Source organism: Vanacampus margaritifer, chromosome 11, assembly GCF_051991255.1.
Source record: "Vanacampus margaritifer isolate UIUO_Vmar chromosome 11, RoL_Vmar_1.0, whole genome shotgun sequence".
NCBI lineage: Eukaryota > Metazoa > Chordata > Actinopteri > Syngnathiformes > Syngnathidae > Vanacampus > Vanacampus margaritifer.
The window spans coordinates 17,754,910-17,774,044 of NC_135442.1; the positions used below are offsets into that span (position 1 = coordinate 17,754,910).

General features: G+C 39.1%; 2 protein-coding genes across 24 annotated transcripts in view; one reads left to right on the top strand and one right to left on the bottom strand.

Annotated features, from left to right (window-relative positions):
* Positions 1-19,135, bottom strand: part of caska (calcium/calmodulin-dependent serine protein kinase a) — a 106,566-nt gene that overhangs the window by 21,501 nt on the left and 65,930 nt on the right. For 8 of the 22 annotated variants that reach the window (XM_077579555.1, XM_077579545.1, XM_077579559.1 and 5 more), the window contains exons 4-12: positions 18,661-18,738; positions 18,496-18,568; positions 6,640-6,742; positions 6,309-6,484; positions 5,163-5,306; positions 4,874-4,957; positions 3,789-3,888; positions 3,075-3,092; positions 2,848-2,969 (exon numbers count right to left, since the gene is read on the bottom strand). In XM_077579555.1, the coding sequence (XP_077435681.1) occupies positions 2,848-2,969; positions 3,075-3,092; positions 3,789-3,888; positions 4,874-4,957; positions 5,163-5,306; positions 6,309-6,484; positions 6,640-6,742; positions 18,496-18,568; positions 18,661-18,738 (898 nt within the window). The remainder of the gene's footprint in view (positions 1-2,847; positions 2,970-3,074; positions 3,093-3,788; positions 3,889-4,873; positions 4,958-5,162; positions 5,307-6,308; positions 6,485-6,639; positions 6,743-18,495; positions 18,569-18,660; positions 18,739-19,135) is intronic. The other 14 variants (XM_077579547.1, XM_077579556.1, XM_077579567.1 and 11 more) reach the window with 4 other exon arrangements.
* Positions 8,479-11,613, top strand: gpr34b (G protein-coupled receptor 34b). Of its 2 annotated transcripts, none has more exons than XM_077580153.1 (3): positions 8,479-8,773; positions 9,678-10,250; positions 11,047-11,613. In XM_077580153.1, exons 1-3 carry the CDS (start codon positions 8,766-8,768, stop codon positions 11,594-11,596), a joined length of 1,131 nt encoding a protein of 376 aa, XP_077436279.1. In that variant the 5' UTR covers positions 8,479-8,765; the 3' UTR covers positions 11,597-11,613. The 2 variants fall into 2 exon arrangements, with proteins under 2 accessions (XP_077436279.1, XP_077436280.1); XM_077580154.1 differs by having other exon boundaries at positions 9,713-10,250.

Genomic DNA, 19,135 nt, shown 5'->3' on the forward strand with positions numbered 1-19,135 from the left:
CATTAGATGGATAAAAACGACTGGATTTTGCAGCAGAACTCATATTCCACTAATGCAATATTAAACAGAATACCATATTAAGACTAGTGCTGCAGAGAACAAATTATTGTCTAGTTAAGTTGCATTTTGCAGTAGCAAACTAACTGAGATGACGCTTTAGAATGTTAAAATGTGATTCAAAATGTTGACTTCACAGTTAATAAAGGTTTCATGATGAGGCAGGTTGATGCTGCAACAAGTTAATAAATGTATTAATTAACATGATTTCTTATTAGAAACAATCCATTCCGTCCATCTTTTTTGTCCTATCAAGGACTTATCAAGCTAGACTCCCATTAGCCCAACCAATTTGTCCAGCTTTTCCGGAGAATCCCAAGTCCTTTCCAGGCCAGCTGGCAGACTTTCCAATATGTCCTTTTTTTTTTTTTTCATGAGAAACATTTTTACCAGATCGGATCAACACGTAAGCCAACCAGTGTCACAGAGCGGATGTGCTTAAATGAGCAAATCTGTACTTTATTTCCTTGAAGGCACCATTTACCCGGCCAACCACAAAGCTTAAGAAGATTAAAAGAAATCAGCCTCAAGTCAGACATCAAAAGAACCAGAGAAGAATATTTCTACTTTGACTCAATTACCTGGAGGCCAACACATGAAAGCTGTCAAAGACTCACCAGGCAGGTGCAGGAAAGGGGTTCCAACAAAACTTTCTAGGTCAGGAGGCTCCATCTGCAGCCATCCTCTGTCTTCAGCGTGTCGCAATGCATGCTGCTTTCAGCTGCACTCGCAAGTCCGCAACACAGCTGTGCTTCTTACACATGCCCTCACAATGTATGCCACTGTTCCTACTCCCTCGCCGCTCCGTTACGAGCAGAAACGACGCGGACACGTGCAAGACGCCCACACTGACACTACACTACAATCCACTTCAACCTGCCAGGCCGACTCTGCTGACATCTTGTTTGCAAGACTTTTTGTCCTGATGGGTGGGAGTTTTGTAAGAAAACGTCATTAGATTGGGTGCAAAGTGCTTCCTGTATGTATCATCATGAGTTTCTCTAATAATCTTTCCAAGAAACACACATATAGACGACCGAAGCGTGTTCTGCCAGCGCCGAGTGTCACTCCTTTTCTTAATGATACTGTATACATGTGCCATAGAAGTTCCTAGACAGGTAGACACACTTTAATAATACTGTGAGTAAAATTAAAGGATACATATAGCACAGTGATTCTTATTGTGGCACTTGGGCTCCATCAAGCAAAGTTAACTAGACGGAATGCATAACTTCTGACAACCACAGTTTAACCCATGGCCATCCTTGTAATATGTGCTGTAAAACGTATATTGTCAATATCTAATAAGGAAAAAGGCCACCAAATTTTGTGAGTTCTTTCTTTTTAGCAGAAGCACAAGACAAATCTTATTGTTGTTTGCATACAAATAAACACAGAGTAACATGATTAGCATCCGACAGCAATATGTACCATAAGAGTTGTTTGTGTTGACTAATTCTCGCTCCAATAACAAAAATCATCTTCCAATGGAAAAAAAAAAGACGTGCTAATTATATGCAATTATCTACATAACATGAAAGAAGCATAAACTACTTTTGAGAGCGCATACAGCCTCAACCAAATTAAATTATAGGGAAAACACACAAGTCAAAATAATGACCTTCTATACAAAATATAACTGATGTAAAATATAGTCCATCTGTCTGATGATTTTGACTTGGAGGTGAACAACATGACTGACTGCACGACATAACTTGAGTCTCAAGTCAACTCAAAGTGGGAAAAAAATAGCACAGATGAATTTTGTATGGTGACTATTCTATTTTTTTGTTTTGTTTTAGTGCAAAGGTATTTATGTTGTTCTTAGTAAAAATTATTGTCTTATTAGTTAGAACCTGGGCGGTGGCTGACTGGTTAACACGTCCACCTCCCAGTGCAGAGGACTTGAGATCGAGTCCGGGCTTTGGCCTTCCTGGGTGGAGTTTGCATGTTCTCCCCATGCTTGCGTAGGTTTTCTTCGGGTACTACCGTTTCCTCCCATATTCCAAAGACATGCATGGCAGGTTAATTGAACACCCCAAATTCTCCATAGGTGTGATTGCGAGTGAATGGCTGTTCGTCTCTGTGTGCCCTGCAATTGGCTGGCAACCAGTTCAGAATGTACCCCGCCTACTGCCCGAAGCCAGCTGGGATAGGCTCCAGCGCCCCCCGCGACCCTTGTGAGGATAAGCGGTTGAGAAGATGGATGGATAGTTAGAACCTCTGAGGTTGAACGCAAAGTGTTTTGTGATGCTCGTCTACAGTTTGCTGGAAAATTCAAAACAATTCAAACTCTGTACATTTATACTGCATGCATATATACTGTAAACATTGATAATAACTATAACATACATGCATATACATGTACATGAAACTTCAAATTGTACAACTTCAGGGGCATTTTAGAGGTTCCACTGTACTGAGCAATTACAAGTGATCAAAGCAGATATCCACCACAACTTTGTGTGATCTGTATTGTGCTTGTTGCTCCTTCCTAAGAGTATCTTTTGCTAGGTACAATGCTGCTGCTGACTATTGCAGCTGGTGTTTACGGTCACTTTGGTATATATCGTAGCAAGTCATTCATGGGAGAATGTCAGCCACATCTGTACATGTCATTCGTGAACACTTGCCACATAGGCTGTTCAGTTTCATTGTTGCAAATATTGCATTTGATTTGATATGATGGTTGACGTGTGCTCTGATTCCACTTTGCTGTTGGAGAACTGTACTTACTGTAATCTATTTCATCCTAATAGACGGTAGGTAGATCACAAGGGACTGACTTACATCAAGCAGTGTGTGTAAATGTTGGTCCTGGAAAACACTGTGCAGGAAATCAAGATCCTTCTCACTGCAGTCAGTCAATGCATGGATTTCCTCTAAACTGTCCAACACCTGAGACACAGCCCCTGAAAAGCATAAAAACATATATTCAAATAAATATCAACCAACATATTGCCAAGTGGCTGGAAGGAGTCACCACACAGCATAAAAAAATTAATAAAGATACATACTTTCTGCTGCGAGTAGCCCTGCAGTTGGGAAGCATTAACAGAAGCAGAAAAACAAAAAGATTGTAAAAAGAAAACAAAAACACACTGAAGATATGCCTGATGAGGTCATCCCCGTACGAGGTGGGTGTTTCAGATATCATCATGGGTGTTTTGCATTAGACAGAGTAGATCTTTATTGGTTAGGAACAAGATATTTCTTAGGGTGGGTAAGGAGAGAGGGTGAACGCCAACTTTGTTGGGTGTTCGTTCTATGCAATTGCAGTAGATTAGATTAACCACAGGTGCTTTAAAAAAAAAAAAATTAATTTACCATTGTTATACGTATGTCATTGACAACATATTTCTATATGTTCAAGGGTAGGACACACCTCCAATGTATGTTAGACCACATTTAATAGTTTGGAAATAATCTCCTGAGTGTGGGTGTAGTTTGGGTGTGCATGTTATCCATCTGTGTATGTTGATTACATCAGGCTAGCAATGTAAAAAGAGGCATTTTTTGAGGGGCCATGTGAACGTGAAATGCGGAGAGACCCAACTCTGTTTTGCAGGGGATGCATGCCTTCATAAATTTGGGACTGGTCTTTACACCTCGATGAATGTATATTTACACGATCTTTAATAGTAAATGATTTACCATGTGTGTTATCTTTTAAATTCACTGCAGGTGTGTTGTTATGTTCCCTTAAACACAACACGAGTTTAAAAATTCACCTGAGGAGGTGGGGTTGTCTGAGAAGTCATGGAGTTCCTCAGGGGGGTCTCCGTAGTAGGAATTAAACTTGTGACTGGACACTGCCGCCAGGACCGCACCCTGAAACCACACCAGCAGGTGAACATCCTTCATGGTGGTGACAACATCATCACACGTACACATACTGTATAGAGTAAGTCAAAATCTTTACCCCCCCCCCATAGGCACTATTCAACACTTCCCCAAAATACTGCCACTGTTTATAATATTTGTATGATTTTATATAGTAAACCATTCTTTTTGGTAAACTGTGGAACGTTAAATATATTCAAAATTAAAATTTATTTTTGAAAACTAGAGTGTCAAACACTGATGGTCAAAAACAGTGGCCCTAAATATCGTCATGCCAAAAAGCAAAAAGTTCAGTCTTAAGCAGAAAACAGTGGGCACTCATCATAAGTGAGTAGGTTATACAGTACAGTGGTACCTTAAGTTATGAGTGGGCTAAGTTAATTTGTTCTGTAACAAAGCTCGTTACACAATTTACTTCTTTATCAAATACATTTTCCAAATTGAAATGAAATTAATACGTTCAAGACACACCTCACACATAAAAATCACAATATTTTTGTTACATTGTTAATAACAGAAAATAGCACTGCATCATATAAAAACAAAACACAATAAAATAGAAATAAAGAAATAAATGTTTTTTGTAAAGTGCATTCACGGTTTGTTGAATGTAAACTTTTAAGGGGCATGGTAGAGTGAGCGACATCAGCAGCTGGAGTTGGCTCGGCTACTGTTGCCAATGAATGATATTAATTAAAATTAATCGGCAGAAAAAGCATCCCAAAATTGTATTGAAATTATTGACTATTAAATGTCAGAGGACTTATTAGTTTGGCTTTGCATTTTGTGTGTGTGTACGTTTTACTTGTTTCATTAATAGTAATCATAGAAAAAAAGTCATGTAAGCGTCGTCTTTGTTCCTGTGAATGCAAACTAAAGACCTTTGGATTATGGTCATGTCATTGGAAAAAATGTATTTATTTTTTGCGAAAGGGTTAATCATTTTGATCATAACGGTGTTCATGCTGTATACCTTCAACTTCCTCCTGGCGTTGAACTTTCTCAGCTGCTCCACCGTCTCTGGCAGGTGGATCTTGTAGGCATAACGGTCTCTCTCCTGCAATAGACAACATCACAAATTGCACATTACTGCCACCTGCAGCTCAAATGAAGCTTTGATTAAAGATGAGAAGAATTATCATAACTTAGTACTGAAAATTTACTTCAAGATGTAAAAAAAAACACTTTTTATTTTTATTTTTTTTAAAACAAATTAATTTATTGATGATCTATGTTAAAAAGATGAACAAGGGGGAGCCTACCTTGAGCCAAGGATGGTTGAGGGCCTCGTAAACGGTGATCCTCTCAGCGGGGTCCAGCATTAGCATGCGCCTCACCAGGTCTTTAGCACTCTCAGAGATTTGACCCCACTGCCGCGGGTTCATCTGTGTTAGAGCATTGCAGAACTGCACAACTTCAAGATCTTTCACATATGACTTAGTGAACCTTTGTTCATCCTGGCGGATATGTTCCAGACCCACCCGCGGTGCCCTGAGATACGAGTATAATTCATTCCGTGACTACACTCATAACTCAATATAAAGGCTTGTCTTTTGCAAAAAAAAAATCTAATCAAATCATACATTGGGAGAATATTCAATGTGGTGACCAAAGTTGCATTTTTTGATTGGTGTGTGTCTCATTATTACTGTTAATGTAAATGGTGGTGGGGGTGTGATGGTCTGGAGCTGCTTTGCTAATTCATGACCTGGATGACTTGTGATTGACAGCACAATTAATTCTACTCTTTACCAGATAATCCTAAAGGAGAATGTTTGGCCATCATCAGTTTGTGACCTCAAGCTCGTGCGCTTGGGCTTTGCAGCAGGACAACAATTCAAACCACACCAGCATATCAACTTTTAAATAGCTTAAAAAAACACAATGAAGGTTTTGGAATGGTCAACTTACGGCGCATACCTCGAAAAATTCACAAGTCGGGTTACTCGTAGCTCATGGTACCGCTGTAATTTGACCTCACTACATGCTTTAAATACATTTGAATGCAAAAACATAGCAAACATAAAATGCAGAGAAAACAAGTACTGTATAGGATTATTATATATTATAGTGCGTGTGTGCCTTTAGGGTTAGAGGCAGGGCTTGGTGAGGTAGCGTGTGATGTCAGTGAGGCTGTGTGTGACTTGCGGACAACAGCAGCTCATGCATAGGAATAGTCGTTATGTTTTGGTGTTTTACTGTTCTCCTGGCGAGTAAATGGTTGAAAAATGCATCAATGACTGTGGCTGTCCTTTGCATTACAGTTAGTATACGGAAGAAACCCGTAAAACACTGCAAATAACAAATTGCGATATAGTGAGAGAACCATACAGAAGTAATAATAGAAATAAAATAAAGAAATAATGTATTTTGTTAAAAGACAACAAAATCTCATGTATTATCCTCACCTTGTATTTCCCCTTGCAGATGGCTTCGAAGAGTCGCTCTTTGGTGCCATAGAAGGGCAGACACCCTGACAGGAGGATGAAGAGGATGACACCGCAGCCCCACACGTCCACGGGTTTTCCATAAGGCTCCCTCTTCACCACCTCGGGTGCCATGAAGTGGGGTGTTCCTACGCGGCCTGTGCATATAACAAGGCGGTCTTATATACACGTGTATTGTGAAGAAAAATGCTATTTACTTATGAAAACACTCTGGATGAGCATATTTGCCACAACAGCCCTGTAGTTGCTACTGAAGTGTCTGAGACAGGGTGGTTAAAAGTGTTCCATGTACCTCCAGCCACCAGGCCTGACTCTCCCAGTTGGATTGCAACTCCAAAGCCACCTAACTTGACGGGAGCAGAATTCTCCTTGGATGCCAGGAGCACACAGTGAGGCTGAGTGAGAAACGAGACAGAAATGAGTTTGTGGTTGCTTCTGGCTAACTAAAGAGTGACACCCTCCTATAAATAACGATAATCACACGCCCAAAAATTAACATCAGTGTTCACACAAAGTCAACAACGAGGGAAGCTTTAACTGCATGGAGGAATAGACATTGAGCTTTTTACTTCTACTTTTTGAATAAACAAATATGGTTGACTGGCAACTAGCAGGAAGGTGCCGCCATCAAATCTGGATTTACATAGCATGTGTACTCAAAGTCACACAATTCCGTTTTTTTTTTGCTTTTAAGTGGCACAATTTGGACATGTGTAATGTCAGTGTAAAGAAAAACAAACACACACATACAAAATTTTTAATATTTTCAGATTATAATCAGGGATTTTCCAAATGTGGAAACAAATTTGATATGTATGTATGCAAGTGAAATAAATACAAATGTTGTATAAAAGCCATCAATGTAAGCTTCACTTCATTAAAATAAAGCAACTGGTCAGCTCAAACAACACATAGAAACAATATTAGAAAACACTTCCTATAAATCTAATTCATAGAGACTGCATAGAGAATGAAATACTGGTTAAATATTACATGGAAATTTCATATTTAACTCAAAGGGTTAAGAGTCACTCTATCCGAACAGCTAATGAGAAGATGTTTGAGGCCTAAATTAAAGTTTTCATTCTTTCTGTATTTGTTTATCCCTTGTTGGTTTTAATGTACATTTTAGTAAAGGTAATGCTTTTGTTATGTAAATGTAATTTTAACTTAATAGTATGTTCATGAATGTATTGTTATTGCTGTGAATTTTATTTTAATTTTAATAGCGTGACATTTACGATTTGTCTCAGCACCGCAGATGAAAAATAGCCTTTTGGCTATTTCTGGCATATTTACGGAAATGTTTATTTATATGAACGGTTCCTAATACAAATACTGTAAATCAAATCGAATCAAATGTTCAAATAAAAAGGCTATTGCAAAGATATTTGAGCAAATTTCTACATTGAGCAACTTTAAGGAAAAACTCACCATACAAAAATGGGATATTTTTAAAATGTAAAAAAAAATGTTTTATGTGTTTAATATTCACAGTGGTAAACTTTTTAAGTTTTCATACTTCTATGATGGCTAAAAATGGTCTAATAAGACTTAATTACTTAAAACATGCCAGCACCCTCATACATATGGTCAAATGTGATGAAAGTTAAAGATGATAAAAGCCTGATTTTTATCAGGCTTTTATCATCTTTAACTTTAACCTGAAACCTACCTTTGGCAATTTTAGGCCTATCAGTAACTTTACAGTATAATGTTTGAAGCCTACAAGACCTACAGGTATGCCATATTTTATCATTACTGTATATGATGTAGGTCACAGCAACATCACCACACATACCCCCCCAAAAAAAGGGGGGGGGGGATACCGTATGTTTGTCTTGGTGTACTATTGTAGAGGTATTGTATTTTAGGAACCTTTTTCTCCTCTAAGAATGTCTATACTCAGAACATAGTGTAGCTGTGTTTTATAATAAGAAGCAGGAGTGGAAAGCATATTGTATTGTACAAGTTGTGCATGATGCACGCTGACACCACTTGCACTCATGTGTGTAACCAGAACTTGCAAATTGAGTCCAGCCCCCGCCAACCCTCTCTCTCTCTCTCTCTCTCTGTATTGGGACTACAAGTGGCAAGAAAAAAGAAAAGTTGACCACAGCCCAACATTTTCTCTGCGCGACATCACCACATTTTACATGTCAGCAATTCTCTGTTGACTTTCGACGGCGCACGCGGGCAGGGCAAGGCGGACATGAGCGGCAGCCTTGGAAATGGAGGGAGAGGGAACAAAAGATTTTCTCTCTCTTCATCGGAACCACTATCGTCTGAAGCTACTTGAAGCTTGATGAGACGTTTAGAAACGTGTCTTTGCCACAGGCCGGATGTGTGAGTAAGGAATTCTGATGAAGTCTAATGAGCACAAATGAGCAGCTGATCGACCATTGTTCATGGAATTAAATGACTGGGTGAGTACATCCTATTTAAAGTATGAATAACATATTTTAGGGCATTATATTAGAGGCTAAATGATGATTAAACATTGGGACTGGCTAGCAAACACTCCAAGGTGTACCTCAACTCTTGCCTAAAGTCAACTTGGATGGGCTTCAGCTCCCTGTAACTTTAATGGCATTTTGCACTATTTGTATTAGTATGAAAACAGAACAATGGCTGTACTGTAAATGTACTGTATGTACACACAATCAGCTTTGCACATCACTATTGGGACTGAATAACCGCCTATTGGCAATTCAATATTCACAAACTCACCTAGTCACATTTTCCCCCCTGTGCAACCTATCCTCAGCTACCAACTGAAAAACTTTCCTATATGCGGAATTTCTGCCTATTTTTGAGAAATTATGCATCTTAATCGTTTAAAATCTTTGTACGTCAGGGAGGGACTGAGTTTAGCCTGGATTATTAGTGGAAGTTATTGAGAGTTTCGCCACATGCATGTGCATAGGTAAATTTTTTCAAAATCAAATAATCTGTAAACCATTAAATTTGAAGTCATTATGACATTAATATGTTTTGGGATAATAGTTTGTGGTGTATTACAGTTTAACTAATTAAAGGGCAAGTTGACAGTTTTCAGACTCACTTCATTAACCTCGAAACCCGAGTCTAACCAAATCGGCACACTTCACCGACATCCACGAGCATGATTCTCAAACATATACATTTTTGGCATGTATTAACAAAAGTGGATAGTTGTAATGAATACTCTCAGAGAATGCCCCACAAAATAGCAGTGCCAGCAATATCATGCTAGCATTAGCACTATAAACAAGCTAACATTAGCTGCTATGTTGGTGGCATGACTTATTCGTAAAGACACCAAAATATTTGTTTTGTTTCCTCGGACAGGTTGGAAGATTGTCACTATCCATACATCATTTCAGTTGACCTTCAGACATCCGCTTCCCCTTTTGTCAACGGGATGAACGTGACAATGACGCCTGATCCTCAGCAGCCTTGTGTTGATTACAGCGCGCTGCAGTGGCCACTTGCGGTGCTTTACTCCTTCATCTTCATTCTGGGTCTGTTTGGGAACCTGGTGGCTCTGTGGGCTTTGTTCCATGTGTGCTCCAAACAGAACTCGGTGCGAGTTTTCCTCATCAACGTGGCGTTCGCCGACCTTCTCCTGGTGGTCTGCCTGCCGTTCAGGATTCTCTACCATATCCGGGGAAATGTCTGGACCTTGGGGCCCACGCTGTGCAACGTGGTGGGCAGCTTCTTCTACATGAACATGTACATCAGCATCACTCTGCTGGGGCTTATCAGTGTGGATCGCTACTTGAAGATCCATCGGGGAACTCGGGCACAGAGCAGGCTGCAGTCCACCAGATGGAGCACTGCTATCTGTGCGGCGATCTGGATCATGGCCTTTGGCTTGGCTTCAGCCTTCTTCATACCAAAGAATTCATCGCAGGTTAACAGGTTGGTCAAGTTGTTGGTGGTTAACACAGTTGCTAGGCTATTTTCTGTGTTTCCATTACTGGTCGCTAAATAAGTAGTTTGATCGGACAATTTGGGGCTTTTTAGTAGCAAAACAAATGAGCAGTATGTTACTGTCTCTAGGCCATTCGTTAGCCAAATAAATGATACTTACTTAACGGCTGTTGGTCTTGAAAAATCAAAATAAATAATCTTGAACCTTGCCATTTTTTGGCCCTTTCTATTAAATTAAGTGATCCATACCAAAACAAATTATTGGCCTTTTGCAATCAAAATAAGTTATCCAAGCCAAAACATTTCTTGACCATTTGGTAGAAAAATTAGCTAGCACCTTACCATTTCTTGGCCGTTCGATAACGGACGGGTAAGGTCTTGCAATTTCTTAGCTTTACGGTTGCAAAATAAGTGAGCCGACTTCACCGCCATTCACACAAGGCACATTGTTTGCAAAGGTTTATTATTCTAATTCCTCCCAAAGTGAGCTGAACTAAACTGTACCACTTGGTGGAACTGTGGCTTCTATGGCTAAGGGTATGCTTACATGATAGAAATCAAGTAAAGTACTTTTCACGCAGAGGCAACATTGTTTTCAAAGCGACTGCACCAACTGCATACTGTCCTCGTAATAATTGAAAACTGGCAAACCCTGTTTTCTTTTGTTCTCCAGACTGAACACTGAGTACACACATGCACAGTACTGTTTTTACATTCAGGTTTTAGAAAGCAGCAATTAAAAAAACTTTCACTTTTGTTGACGCGATTTCCCATTTTTGTCTAGATGTTTCCACTACAAACAGCTCCACGATGCAAAATGGAAAGCGTACGTCAACATTTGCATTCTGATGGTCTTCTGGTTGGTGTTCATCTCTCTGGTGGTGTCCTACATGAAGATCGCACTCAAGCTTCTGAGGACATCACAAAATAAACCCAACCTGCCCAATGCTCACTGTTATTCAAGAACTGCATGGAAATCCTTCTTCATCCTGCTCATTTTCACTCTGTGTTTTGTCCCGTATCATGTGATTAGGGTGTTCTACATCAAGACCCAAATTACAGACAGTTCCTGCTTCTGGAGGAGCGTGGCTGACAAAGCCAATGAATTGGCACTGCTCTTTTCAGCTCTTAACACTTGCCTCGATCCTGTTCTTTTACTCCTCTTATTGTCCTCTGTGAGGAAGGAGGTGCGGCGCTTGATGGGAAACATGTTTCGTGTGCGAGATACTTCGGTGCGAGTTAGTGGGAACAGCTCCACAGTGGAAATGGAAGGGAGAACTGTAAGGCCTGACAGAGGCCAAGCTAATGTCCCAGCTACCGGTACTTTGAAATAAATGATTTGTTAAAATCAGTTTTGGCTTATCTCTGCGTCTCTAGTAACCATGTGCGGTTCGGAAAATGGATGAATAGATGGATGGAGTCCAGTTCAACTGCTCTGTCTCCCAAACAGGGGTGTGAGATAATATTTTATTTTAATATTTATATAAATGTGAACCACAAAACTACCAAAGTTCCTGTAATGATGCTCACACTCACCGCAACAATGTATGTGTTGCATTCTAAAGAAAACAAGAAGTGGAAGTTCAAAATTCGCTTTAGCTCTGACTTCGAGAACTACTATGGCACGCTGTAGTTATCGATTTTTCATGCAAAAATAAAATGATAACTACTGAGTCAATTTGAACTCTGTTGATAACTGTAGCGAATCTAAACAACAGCACCAACCAAAGCATGTAAAAAGTCTGCAAATGAAATGTCTGACTGCATGATAGCAACAAGTTCCTTCCATGATATTGGTGATTTTATTTTATGTGGCCACATCATCTTTAACTGAAAGTGGCTGGAGAGAGGGAAGGTTGCTAGTGCTACACATGCGACCTGACCCCAGATAAGCGGAAGAAGATGGATGGCTGGATCATCTTTCATGACAATTAGTTGCTTCGACATGCAATTGCTTCAGAATGCAGTGTGTTTTATCCTGGACGCAATCATCCAATGTACCGCAATTCTTGGCATTTTGGGTGGCTACTTATTTATGCCTTTATTTGATTATTTTCACCTTTTTTTTGTTAAGTACATAAGTCCAAATGTGTTCGTTAGTTGTCATAGTTGTCGTCATAGTTTTGATGCCTTCAGTGAGAATCTACAATGTATATAGTCATGAAAATAAAGCATAGTATTAAATGAGAAGGTGAGTCCAAACTTTTGGCCTGTACTGTATACAGTAATAATCTGCTATTTGCAGTGGATATGGACAGAGTCTTGCCCAAACAGCAAAAATCAGTAAGTAATTGAAGCTCACCCATAAAAATATTTACTAATGATAATCTCGATAAGATGGTGCCAAAGCACTATTTTTCTATTAGAGGGGCCATCTTGGGGCATCTTAGTGCATAAAAAAATAATGATAATAGAAAACGCAAAAGAAATAACACAAAAAAAAACAAATCCAACAAATATGTGAATACATGAGGGGGACATTGTGAATAATCTATGAACACGTAATACCATTGCAATTGTTTGATTAGACAGACAGTGGGAGAGAAGCCAGCCGCAAGAACTATGCTCAGACATTGTGTTCCAAAGAAGTGGATACATCTGATGGCATGCAAGGACGTGTGAAGGTCAACATCACTACATTGCCACATCACCAACACAGTAGAACGAAACAAGTAAAACAAGACGAGAGGGAAAACATTTGAAGGGACTTTCCTGGGATCACAATTCCGAAAGCTGAAAGTGGACTTGCCTATCTTTGAATTGGGTCCAAAAGTTAACGTCTGTGCATTTATCAAGTTTTTGTTCTTTTCCGAGAGAGGGTTTGACCATGGATTACTACTTTTTATTTTGCTTAAACTCGATTCTCACTTACATACTTGTAACAGAAATATTAAGCGACAAATACTAATAAACGGTCTTCCACATCAGCAATTGTTAATTACTTGGACACCATATTTCTTTGCATTATTTTATTGTTCACAACCAGTTCTGTATAGAAATTGGTGTAATCTTTTCATAACGTTTAAACGTGTATGTAAAATGTAAAAATTAAGTAAGCAGTCAAAAAAAGATAATTTTGTTTTATGCTTTTTTGCAGTGGACTTGAAACGCTTCAAGGGGGATATTTCCTTTTTCCCAGTGGTGATGAATACAGCAGTAAAGTCAGACAAAGACCTCAGTGAGGGTGTTCACTCCCTGTGAGGTGGCCATGGAAAGAACAACAATGGAGAGCCAAAAGCAGACAGTGTTCTTCCATTAGTCAGTGCATTGCAATCACTAAGACATTCAGACCAAGTCAAGACGCAGACTACATCAAAGCCCAACTTTGATGATCATAAGCTCCAGATGAACTTTTATAGACATGAAAGCTGAGGTTCAACTCTCAGACATAATGTCCATGCATTTGGAGCTGTAAAGTGCATGTTTTTTCCCCTCTTGGCTTTACACAGTCATGTTAATTTGTCAGCATAAATGTCATGTGTATTTGGTGGGATGATGCAAAAAACTAAACTGGAACAGCTGTGCCATCTAGAGGCCCATTACCTCATAGCACTTGCAACTGCAAGCTGAGTAGTATGTCCTTCACTCACAAGTGCCTTGTTGAAAAACTTTGGTTCTTTTCTTTAGTAGCTTCTACTTGTGAGATGAGAGAAGTAAAGATCTTTTTACAGTGAACCCCTGCTATTTTGTAGTTTAGCATTCACTGTTATATGTCCACATTTTTATGTTGTGCTTTTTCAATGTTGTATCGCGTTGTGTCGCAATGTGCCGGCAACACTTTGTTCTACTGGATGAGATGCAGCATAATCAACAGTGTATCAATAAAGTTTTAATATTTGTTCTTCACACAGAACAGAAATAATATACAGTATGCTTTTGACTACTGTTATAGTCTATTTGTATGTGTTGCTGCCAGTGCCGCCGCTACCCCTTTGAGTGCCCTAAGCTTAAAAGTGTGATGGTGCCCCCAAATGTTTTTTTTTTTTTTTTGTGGGGTGGGGGGCCTTTCTCATGCAACGATAATAGTTTGCATGGCTTAAAGACCCAACCCCAACCTTTTGTTGCGCCACGGACTGGTTCAAACAAGTTTTCGCAGTTGGGGTGATCAAAAGATGACAATTGATTGCTGCTTTGGTCTGGTGGCTGCACGGCTACTTAGTAACGGCTAAACTGCTAATAGTATGCCAGCAGCCTGTGCAAACCCCTCTCGCATTGTCATGCTTTCTACATGTTGCTCCACTAGCTAGTTCTAATGATTCAACAGCATTGTTGTGTTAACTGTTTTTGAGCACTTACCTTACACGTCTTCATTTATTTCATGTGAGACCAACCCAAAAGCAACAAGGTAGAATGATTTTGTCAAAACTGTTTCATCTTGGGAAGATGACGCCAAGTCATGGCTTGTTTAGCTGCGCGTTTGGTCATTGTTTACTTCTTGTTTCTTTTAATTTCTGTTTATGTCTTCAACTTGCAAACCGCAGAAGAGAAGGGAAACCTGCTCTCTGATTGGCTGATGTCACGCACATTTCCGTCACATCTGATCACTCACTGATGCTCCCAGCTGCATGTTGTAAAATCTTAATTCTTAATCATGTATCATGGAGCGGTATTTATATTGCCCTTTGGAAAGTAATTGACAGAGTGTGGGATATTTTGAGGCTGATGCTGTATGCTTTGGGAAAAAAAATCTGAGCTTTATGAGAAATTTAGGTTGCCATGTGGCTGTTCTGATTTTGGTGCATCTATGACAAAGATTTTTAATCTGGGAAATAAATTATAAAATGATTCCACGTACCCCCTGCAATGTTCCCAGTGCTCACGTAATATTTATTTCTGACTGATACATTGAATGAGTTTTTTTCTATGTATCTTTGAAACTGTGTGAGTGGTCATTGAATGCACCAAGAGGAACACGAATGACATGCCAAGCCAGGAAATACTCCACTTGTCACACCAAGTCAGCAAGATTGTTTTTATTGAGTGCTTTTTTCCCCCCGCAATGCGTGCCCACAGGCAAATGGGGCCCTACGCACTATGCATACTTTGCGTAAAGGGCACAGCGGCCCTGGTTGCTGCTGTGTATGTGTTAAAGTAGCAGTTGTTCGAAGGATTACAAAGCAATTACTGTGACAACTCCATTAGCAACTTAGCCTGTTTATGGCCTTTCACATTACACGTTAATATTCAAACAGACTCTATTTTTAAAAGGTTTGTCCTATTGAACATATTAATGCTGCTGGGATAATTTTCCATATTGTTGATATAGACAAACTGATGTCATGTTGCCTTGCATGCTAGTTAAGAGTGACTCAATAGCGCCTCTGCTAGTTACAGCTGGGTAGTGCACACCATGTTAGTTCTCAATGGTTTCAAGACAAAACATTTTTTGATCCATTAATCAAGTTTAATCAGTAATAATGATCAAATAACCACAATTCTCCCCATTCCTAGTGGACAGTGGAGAAAAAAAAACTACTACAGTAAGGCACACCTGACAATAAGCCGCGCTACCTAAATTTGGGGAATACTCGAGTTTGTTACACATATAAGCCGCAGGTGTTTTAATGTTACCGCACCTTTCTTTTCCATAATGAGGGCGCAAATTGTCTCACTCTCGTTCTGTCTCTCTTACTGTATTTGGGCTCACTTGGTTTGTTTTGCTCTGTCTGATGCTCTTGCGCTTCCTTTATAGTGCGCCCCCTAGTGAGCTGATGGATAAGCCGCACCTTTGTATTAGCCGCAGGGTCGAATGCAAATGAAAAAAGTAGTGGCTTATAGTCCAGAAATTACTGTAGTCTGAAAATGTGTGCGTCACGCACGCACGCATGCATGCGCACGCACACAAATTTACAAGAAAGCTGCTCAAGCGAGCTGCAACTTCCCATGCATGAAAGTCACTGAATTGATTTAAAGCCTTAAAGTATTTATCTCCCTCCATACGTCACTGCTGTCAGTTCTTTTGTGGCTGTGTGTGTGTGTGTGTGTGAGTAAGAAGATATAAATTGGGGGAAGCACATCTGATAAGGACAAGACAGCAGCTTCTGTTATAGAGTGATAGTAGAAACCTGTTGTATTTATAACCTGATTAAACACACATTGCACAAAGCATTAAACGGTGAGTAGGGATGGGCGAGTACTGATACCAGGTCTCGTATCGGGCTGATACCGGCCTTATTTCAATGCGTCAGTTACTTGCGATGGAGGGCGATACCAGTTGTCGATACTTTGTCGTCTGCCGTTTTACTATTGGTATCAGTGAGCATTCAAAGAGTTGAGTAGTCGTACTGCTATCAGTCTGAAAAAAAAAAATGGTCTTGATCCTTAATAGTGAGTCATTTCTATGGCAATGAGTGGCTGGTTAGCCCAAGTGATGCTAACAACACCAAGGCAACAGTAACAATGCAGTATGTAAGAATTAGCGTATAGAATGAAAACTACATTCTTGTAATATTGGGACATTACTCTCATAAAATTGTGACTTTATTCTTGCAGTAGTGCATCCTCATTCTCGTAAAAGTACACCTGTATTACCCTCAAATTATGTATTCTTTATTAGGGCTACTTTGATGCAAAGTTTCGCAAAATTGCTAATTTATGTTTGTTGTAATTTCACGGTTTTATTTAATAAAATTACAACTTTAATTCCGTAACATGAAAATTTGAATTTTGTTAAGCAATTACTCCTACAAAATAGTGACTTCATCCATGTAAAATGATGACTCGCTATGTAATTATAGTAACTTCATTCTTGTGAAATTATCTTATTTTGGTTTTGCAACAGCAAAAAAAAAAAAAAACAAGACCTCAATCTTGTAACATTATCACGATTTATTGTAAATTGCGGCTTTGCTTCCAAGATATTATGACTTTATTCTCATAACAAGAAGATGTTTTAACAAAAAATAAATTAAAAAAAATCTCACTTTATGCTCGTAATTTTATTCTCATAAAATGTGACTTTTATACTTGCAAAAAAAAAAAAAAAACATTGTTAAAAAATTGTTCACTTCTATTGTTCAACTTTATTGTTTTACGAGCTAGCAAAATTCTAACATTCTTGCATAACTCACATAAAATTACAACTTAATGACTTTATTCTTGTAATATTATGTCTTCATTGTCAAAACACAACACATCATAACACTATGATGATTAATTTGTTTTTAACCTTCAATCAATCCCCCCCAGCCTCCGACAGCTTTCCCGGTAAAATCTTGGATGTATTATGTGTTGAATCAGGCCTTTTTGACTATTACAGACTCGAGTGGGAGTCTCGTAACCGGCTGCTTACAGTGCAGCAGGCCAGGGTTTTCCAGTTCCTGTGTCAAATATTGCCCACAGTGTAAACTATTTACATTGCTCTACATTTGGGAGATTAGCGGGAGAAATGACTGATCCAGAGCCACGTGGGAGATAAGGTTGAGATTCGGGATACTCCCGCTGAGTCCCACGTGCATCGGGAAAGTTGGCAAGTATGCAAGAGGATTTCACGTCGCTATGCCCTGGTCCTCACGGGAAATGCAAAGGCAAAACACTATCACTTTTGTCCATTTGGTGCTGCCATTATTAGTGAAACCTGAAAGTTCCTGAGTGTTGCTTTAAATAACTTTATTCTTGTAAAATTGCCACTACTTTCCATTAAAATTCCCATTTTATTCTCGCAACGTCACAACCTTACTCTCTAAACTTTCTAGTTTTTTTCAAGCAAAACTGTAAAATTCCCAACTGCATAATTCCGGTGAAATCATAACTTTATTGCTGTAAAATTGCATTTTTATTGTAGCGATATTATTCTCATGACATTATATTTTTATTCTAAATTATAAAATGAATATCCCCCTTTAATTAATTTATTTTCAGTATGACCCTTATACTCAGTCTTAGTCATCAGAGAGCCCATTAGGCTGAGACAAATCATCAGGGAATCCAGAAACAAAAATGTTATCCAACTAATATTGACGAGACTGAGGAGAATGACCCTTTGTGTCTGAGATTGAAATGACCCAAATTTCTATTCATGTTAATGAGATTAGGAACTGGTATGAGGTCACTAATCAAAGCAGAGATTCTGAAAGGGCGCCACTTTCAGGAAAAAAAGCAGCTGTTGGGAGTTTTCAGCCTGCAAATGCTGAATTTCAGCTTTGACTCCCACCTGCAGCCACAGCGTTTCCAAGCTCACTGCATATTAAACACTATAATTTTATTTATTTTATTTTTAAAAAGGAAGAAATACCTTGACATCTCTGTGGATGACGTTGTTGTCATGGCAGTAGCGCAGCGCCTCCAGGATTTGTCTCATGTAGTGACTAAGAAAAACGAGAAAAGAGAGTGTCAAAATCCAATTAAATCCAATTAAAACAGCAGCCCAAGTTGCGAATCAAATGCGAGTTGACCTCACCTGGCCACCGCTTCGCTGTAGACAAAGCCGGCGTCCGCTCTCTTGACGATCTCAAAGCACAAGTCAGCTCCGTCCATGCTGAGATAAATCAGAGAAGAAGAAGGTCAGAATGGTGGGAAGAAATATGTTCTTAAAATATTTGCAAAAATGTTGGTCAAAAAAGACAAACGGTAGCAACCAACTCACAAAAGAACATTTGTTAACTGCTAAGCCGATTCTAGCCCTGTTGAAGGGCTGGTAAATAAATTGAAATAATAAAAATACATCGTCATTTTAAAAATCGAATCTTTGAAAATTTGCGAAATCGAATTTTGTCTTTTGGATTATTAAAAGTAGTGATGCACCGAATATACGGCCACCGAAAATTTTCGGAAAAAAATGGGAAAAATGTGGTGACAAAAGCAAAAAGAAAAAAAAAGGGAAAAAAAGCTGCACGCAAGTGTCTGTTTGAATTAAACACCAAACACGGGAGTAA